This window comes from Aulonocara stuartgranti, assembly GCF_965226115.1.
Source record: "Aulonocara stuartgranti genome assembly, chromosome: 16".
In the NCBI taxonomy this organism is placed as follows: Eukaryota; Metazoa; Chordata; class Actinopteri; order Cichliformes; family Cichlidae; genus Aulonocara; species Aulonocara stuartgranti.
Genome location: NC_138952.1, coordinates 23,352,477 through 23,359,825, shown reverse-complemented (window position 1 = coordinate 23,359,825; position 7,349 = coordinate 23,352,477). Strand labels below are relative to the sequence as shown.

Here is a 7,349-nt window from a genome sequence, read left to right as displayed (position 1 = left end):
TGATCTCGGATCCTCACTGAATACCATTGTCAGTTGGTATAAAGTTAAAGTTGTACTTTAATTGGATTCGATTGCAAATAACATTCAGAATCCATAGACTGCAGTGCGTCACAGTTAAATTATCTTGAAATATCTTGAAATCTAAGGACTGCATAATCATTTTATAGTATCTTTGAAGGCCCAGGGATCAAACGTTACTTCTAAAACTACTACTTTACCATAAAAGCATACCAAAATGTAAGTTTTATTTCTTTTTTGTGAGTTCTTGAACCAGTTTGTAGGATTTCATTGTCTACTAATAAGAAGTGTGTAATGGCTCACTTGTAAAAGTTGAAATATTCATTCAAATAACAGTTAATTCTTAACTCCAATTATTACTTACTGCACCACTGCAATGGTGGGTGTTCATACTGACTGAAGCAGCAGTCTAAAATGCTTAATTATTCAAAATAGTTTTTTAAAAATGTAAAAGTTCTCACTCTCTACAAACGTTATCAGAAGCTGTTCGATTGTTTATGCCCACCCATCGGTCCACAAATAGCTGGTCCAGGCTTGGTAGTTGCTAGATATTTTAGTCTAGTGGTTCCCAAAGTAGGGGTCGAACTCCCTCCACAGGGTCACCTGAAGAATCTCATGGGTCATGAGATTATTAGGAGGGATGGAAGATGAAGCTGCTATGCACGTTCACAATTTTCAAGGTACACCTGTTCATCTGCTTGTTAATACAAATATCTAATCAAACAGACGGCAACAAAATAGGCACGTAGACATGGTCAAGATGGCCTGCTGAATTTCAAACTGAGCGTCGGAATGGAGGAAAACAGGGATTTAAGTGACTTTTACTGTGGCATGCTTGTTGGTGCCAGACAGGCTGGTCTGACTGGTCTTTCAGAAATTGCTGATATACAGGGATTTTCCAACACAACTGTTTCTAAGGTTTACAGAGAATGATCTGAAACAGAGAAAACATCTAATGAGCAGCTGTTGTATTTGGGGGGGGACCAAGCTTGATAGGAAGGCAACAGTTACTTAAATAACAACTCATTACAACCCAGGTATGTAGAAGAAAAACTCTGAGCAGAAGACCACACCAGGTGCCACTCTTGTCAGCTAAGATCAGGAAACTGAGCCTACAATTCACATGGATTTCTGCTTTTACATTGAGATGGTGGGGTCAGAATTTGGGATAAACAACATGAAGGTATGGATTCATCCTACTTTGTATCACGGATTCAAGTTGGTGTTGCAATGATGTGGGTAATATTTTTTTGTATACTTGAGGCCCTTTATTACCAACTGAATATCATTTAAGCACCTTAACCAACCCGAGTATTGTACTGTAACCATGTCCATCCCTTTATGACAACAGTGTATGCCTCTTCTGATGGCTGATTCCAGCAAGATAACGTGACATGTCATTAAGTTCAAACCATCTCAAACTGGTTTCTTGAACATGTCAGTGGGTTCACTGCACTCAAATGGCCTCCACAAGTCACCAGATCACAATCTAATAAAGCACCCTTGGAATGTGGTGGACAGGAAGTTGGCCTCATGGATACACAGCTGGCAAATCTGCAGCAACTGTGTGATGCTAACATGGACCGAAATCACTAGGGAATATTTCCAGCACCTTGTTGAATCCATGCCATGAGGAATGGATTCAACATTCCTAAGGGAAAAGGTGGTCTAACCAGTGGTCTAACCAGTACTAAAAAGGTGTAACTAATAACCAGTAATGATGTGTTCATTTTAAGAGCATCTATTTGATCTTGATTTGCTATGGTTTGCATAAATTTACTTTTGTAAAATGTATTAAATTGTTGTCTTTTGCAGGCTTCCAAAAACAGGTAAAATATTAGTGAGAAAATTAACCACTGAATCTATTTTTAAAAGCCTTGGTTAAAGACATTATTTCCCTTTGAGCTGTAGAGTCAAAGTAAAGTAGTGGCAAAAATGTGTTATGGACTTCTAAGACAACCGCAACAATTAAAAAGTTGGACCACTTTACATCACATGCTCTACAAAAAGACAAATCAATATTACATGTAATATTATTTGAATATATATTAGTATGTAATTTGCTGTATAGTGCGCTACTACAGTCTCCTACCCCTGACAAAAATATAACAGATTAGGTCACTGTATTGTTTTCATTTCTGGGGTGGGGGGTAGTTTAGTGTAAACATACACACTCACAGGCAAACTGAAATTTATTACAGACTGAATCACATCACACACATTTGGCAACACATATATTAGTCAGATTTTGCTGGCTTAGCATTTTAAATATATAATGCATAACTCTAAGCTAACCCAAGGCTAGACATCCTAAAAGTATTATCAAGTGGGAGGTTGCGCAATCTGTGGAAAAATACAAGCACAAAACTGAGAGTTGGTGTTTTGAGACAACCAGCAAATAAACACTTATGTCAAAGTTTCTTCCGTTAGTTGCACATAAACCTGGTATAACTGTAACAAGCACTTAGGTGTGCTAACAATCATACAGTCTCCATAACAGCTGCCATCTCCTTGAACTGTTTGTAGAAGTTCTGCAGAAAGAAGAAGTAGGAGAGGGATAAAATATCATGAATAAATAACACCAACAACACTACATTCACATGAAAAAAAAAATACAAAACCTGGAACTGTGGGATGGTCATCTCAAAAGACCTCTGACAGATTTGTCCTGAAGGCTCAACAATCTTCAGCAGCAGACACACAAATGGGGAGTTGAGAGATCGACAGGTGTCTGAGCTCACTGCCATGCCAAGCTTCCACTGCATGTCCACCAACTAAGGCAAAACAAAGTTCCATCAGTTTTGAAAGAGAAGAGGAGAAAACGAGAAGTTATATGTTCAGGGGGGGGCAGAATATATATACTTTATTTCATTAAACTTGGACAAACCTGACCGATGCTGAGCATGGCCTGGGCCTCTTGTTGAGTGTGGACTGACACACCATGTTCACTCCACAACTTATGCAAGACCTGAAGGGAAGCTTTGGTCCACTTGGTAGAGCCTTCTTCCAGCTTTGACACAAGTTCATCCCCAGAGATGTTGCTCTTTCCAGCTGACCTAGCAAAAAAAAACACTACTATCACAGCCTATAGTAGGACAACATCCTACTTTATGTATAATTTGGCCTTTTTAAGTGTGCTATGTAAGAAACAAATGTATGGAACATGGAAGGCACAGTTATCAAATTCAGAAACTACATACTTTATAAAAAATTTAAAAGAAATGTGGGGGAAAATACCGGAATGTTAGCAAGAGAAATCTGATCATGTCCTGCAGAGCTTCATGATCAAGCCTCACTTCAGCTCTCTGAAATCTCTGCCCACAAAAAAAACAAACAAAAAAAAAACCCAGAAAAGGTCTCAAAAGAGGAATTTGGGAGGATAGGTTATTATAAGTCAAATGTATTCTAAAGAAAGGGTGACTCACATCAGAAATTTCAGCTGAATCTACTCCTCTCTTCTGCCCTTGAAGATAAGTCAGTACGTGCTGACACTGTGGAGATTATTGAAGATTAGCTATCAGAACTGCAGCATAGCCTCCACAGCTACACCACATCCTATGGTACTTGTGCACAGTGGTTGCTAATAGCCCTGAAATGAGCGCTATTTTGGTCAACAATAACATCCTCCAGTAGCGAGTTATAAAGGCAGTGTTTTGAAGTTGCACAACTGTTTAAGTTATCGGAGTTTCATAATACAGTCTGAGCCTGTGGCAGTGAAACTAATGAAACAGCCCCAAAACAATTTAAATAAAAGACTTATATTTACAAGTAGCTGTACGTGATGCTCAAGTAATGGGAAAGACCCAGAACGGAAATGGGGAGAGTTGCAGAAGGAGGGTTGTCTGCAGCTGTCACTGTAAATACTATTTAAGTCTACTCTGTTTTCCTAGCTGCCACTTTTTTCCACCCGTATAGTAACATACACAACCAAGGACAGATACACTCACCACATCTGCTAACAGATCTGGAGAAATCCTGCATATGTTGTCCACAACTTTGTTGACGCCTTGAATACAGAAGTGAAACAATTTATTTATCACAAGGTTTTCCATACTTCTTTTTAATGCAGTCACAGGCATCATGGGAGTCTGAGTACTTGTGTCTTCTTAATGCTTTTTGTGTTCTTTCTTTCCCAAGAGCAGGCAATCACAACTGCAATAGCATGATGATATAAATTATGTAACCCGGAAATAAATATAGTAAATAAGATAGTATATAGTATAGGCCTTACCTGAAGAACCTTGCATAGTGATTTGTCAAATAACAGTGGGTAAACAAGGATAAAATAATAATAATAATACATGTAATAACTAATACAAGAGGGCAAGGTTCATTTAGCTTTTAAAACATCTTATTTTGGCTTTATTATTGAGCTGTAAACATTTGTGTATTTCTGCATGTATGTTAAAGTAGCATTCATTAAAAAGGGGTTAAGGGCTTTTAAGCATTAGGAGTCAGATGCTGGAGTCAAATATAAGTGGGGGAAAGACAGCGACAGGAAGTCTCTGTGGTTACAACGGTGTTAAGTTAATGCTATGCAGTGGCTAAATTAGCACATATTTCCTGGGTGAAAGCCTAATCTATTCTTCTTAATTGCCATTTAAACAACATTCTACTGAAGTGGAGTAATGCGAACCCACCATATGACTCCTCTGCTGCTGGCATCCTCTCTGTCAGGCTCTGGGTTTGACCACGGTATTAGCGCAGCCAAATTAGCGACTTTCTCGCTAAATTTGACCACCGAACAGATTGCCTTGGAAATTTCAGAAAACGTTTAACGTAATTATTGTATTATTTACAAAAAATAGTAGTTATGAATAAATCGGCTTCTTAGATCAACTAACCATCTATTCTACGTCAATTCTGTTCATTAATGCTCCTTCCTTAAAACAAAAAAAAAAAAGTCTTCTTCTTTGGTTTTATTAGCTTATAGAAAATCACTGTAAACGGTGCATAGCGCCATCTGCTGTAGCAGATATTTATTGTTCTAGTCTTTTGCAGAGTCAGCCGGAGAGGTGGCTCATTGACTCTAAATGGTCAGGATTTTATTTGGGGAAATGACCAATCAATATTATTTCTAGTCCTCAATCACTGATTTCAAGAGAACTAGATAAGTGGTAAAAAAAAAAAATCTGTCAAAGTGGCTGGTCTAATTTAAAGCTCTGCTAGGTTAAATCTCTGATTTATCGTCAATATAGTTGTATATCTGCGACAGATTTCTGTCCTCCTCTCTCCCCCTGCACAATAGCCTATTAAAAACATGTTTGCTCATTTTTTTAACTGAACACCCTAATAAATATCCAGTTGTCTTCAGTACTATTCTACTGAAGTTTATCCATTAAGAATTAATTCATTCATTTGAGTACAAAAGTTAAAATGAACTTATTTCAATGAACTCATGAGAAAAGTCTTTGAAGTTTTGAACAGCTATGCACAATTCTACCACATCTGAAATTCAATATTTGGTATAATCACTTCTGTTACATGCATTTTCTTGTCATTTCTTAAAGTAGTCTGTAGGAATAGTTCTTTAGGCTTTGCATGTTGCCAAGGTGTACCTACACTGCTTCAATAATGTTGAGGTCTGGGCGCTACAGGGGCTAGTCTATGACTGATAGTGGTATTTGTATGTTTTTCTATCCAGGTACACTTTTACTGCAATGGCAGTGTATTCAGGATCATGGTCATGCAAAACAATTAAGCTGGTGGCAGTCAGATGCTTTCCAGAGTGTAATGTAAAATCTGATGGTACTTTTCTGTGTTCATAATTTCATCGATTTTGACAATATTCCCATCACCAGTTGATGAAAGGCAGGCCCAAACTATAATGTTTTAACCTCACAGTGTGGGTATTGATGCCTCTCTCTTGACCTCATCCATACATAACGACAAAGATTTGAACACAGCAGTTCAAATTTGGATTCATCACCTTATAAGACCTGTTGCCACTCTGTGCCGTTCTTGTGTAGTTTGGTATCCCTCTGTCTTTTCTCTCTGATTCTCTTTCTTATAAATTGTTTTTGACAGCCACTCTTTCTCTGAGATCATTTCTCATGAGGGATCTGCAAAGAGTAGATGGATCAACTGAAGGGCCAAATGCATCTCCCAGGTCCTATGTCAAGTCTTCTCTGGATTTTTTTCCTATTTATTAAGGACATGACTTTCAGATATTGTTCATCTGGTGGTGGATAGAATAGTGCTTTATTGTCATTGTGTATGTACAACAACAAAAAATGAATCTGTTTAAGTGGCTTAACAAACCATCACTCCTCTGAAAATGGTCAGTGTACAAGGACTGGACTGAAAATAATTCATAAAGCAGCCCATGTCCAAAAAAAGCCTGGAGAACTATGGCTCAAAAGCACTTAAAAATTACACCAAAGTCTGGCTCATTGGAAGCAAAATATGAAAAAGTAAGTGGTGGCTCAAGGCTTTTTTGCAGAGTATTGTATTTCTTAGTACAATATCAATAAATCAAACTAAAGGGTTGAAAGCTTCAACAAACCGAAGTCTTACACACTCACCAGTTTAATCATGATGTCTTGATGATTTGCTGCCTAGGTCTCTGATTTATTGATCCCCTTAAGTTCAATAAGCCTCTTCAGCACTCTCGAGGTTGATGAACAGCTGTTTTGAATCCCTGCCAACTAGTTCAGATGAGGGACTAGGAGAAAGTATAGGGTCAGAGAAAAACAAAAATACATCATCAGACCACTAAGCTTATAACACACAGTCATTACCATGTAATTACAGTCAGTTAAACACTTTAGCAAAAGATTACTGAATAAAATACTACTAATAAAAACAATAATACAACAATAATATACATTAATAAAAACTTACTACCTACTTAAAAAAAATCTAGAAATACATCCAACAAACAATTGTTTTCTTCACATGATGGTTTCAGTTTTGGCATAATTCACAAAAAATAAGACGATGAAGGTATACCACCAAAGTGTTATGAATCAATATTGAAAGGTATGTTATGAAACCTTGTTGACTAACTATAACCACATAAAGAAAAATATTTTTGTTCTTTCTGTTTTGTTGTCGTTTTCTTTAGCGATTGAATTTATGGCCAACAACGCCCCCTACTGGTAAAAATAACACTTAGATTAATAATTTAAAAATGAAATAATTTAATTGAGTGTGGTTCTTGTTGTTCATTATTTTTATTAATATTATTATGGTGGTTAGATCATTAAGAAAAACAATGACCAGTGTCATATTATGTCAGTTAGATGGTATATCGGGGAATATACTTAAACATCGTCCATCCCTGAGCGCAAAAATGCCTTTATCTAAGCTCCGCCCATAGCCCTGGAATA

At 37.2% G+C, this 7,349-nt stretch overlaps 1 protein-coding gene across 2 annotated transcripts; it reads right to left on the bottom strand.

Annotated features, from left to right (window-relative positions):
- Positions 1–2,192: 2,192 nt before the first annotated feature.
- On the bottom strand, positions 2,193–4,945 carry commd6 (COMM domain containing 6). 2 transcript variants are annotated; one of them, XM_082509258.1, is made up of 8 exons: positions 4,863–4,945; positions 4,659–4,771; positions 3,966–4,024; positions 3,444–3,509; positions 3,256–3,332; positions 2,906–3,074; positions 2,640–2,792; positions 2,193–2,549 (listed from the first exon to the last, which is right to left on the bottom strand). In XM_082509258.1, the coding sequence occupies exons 2-8, from the start codon at positions 4,681–4,683 to the stop codon at positions 2,499–2,501; spliced, it is 600 nt and encodes a 199-aa protein (XP_082365384.1). In that variant the 5' UTR covers positions 4,684–4,771; positions 4,863–4,945; the 3' UTR covers positions 2,193–2,498. The 2 variants fall into 2 exon arrangements, with proteins under 2 accessions (XP_082365384.1, XP_082365383.1); XM_082509257.1 differs by having other exon boundaries at positions 4,659–4,939.
- Between the last annotated feature and the right edge of the window lie 2,404 nt (positions 4,946–7,349).

Excerpts from the sequence above, each read along its gene's own strand:
- commd6 (XM_082509258.1), bottom strand. The coding sequence starts at position 4,683 with ATGCCAGCAGCAGAGGAGTCATATG. Across the intron at positions 3,333-3,443 it reads ATTCAGCTGAAATTTCTGAT|AGATTTCAGAGAGCTGAAGT; the intron begins GTGAGTCACCCT and ends TTTTGTGGGCAG. Across the intron at positions 3,075-3,255 it reads TTTCTCTTGCTAACATTCCG|GTCAGCTGGAAAGAGCAACA; the intron begins GTATTTTCCCCC and ends TTTTTTTGCTAG.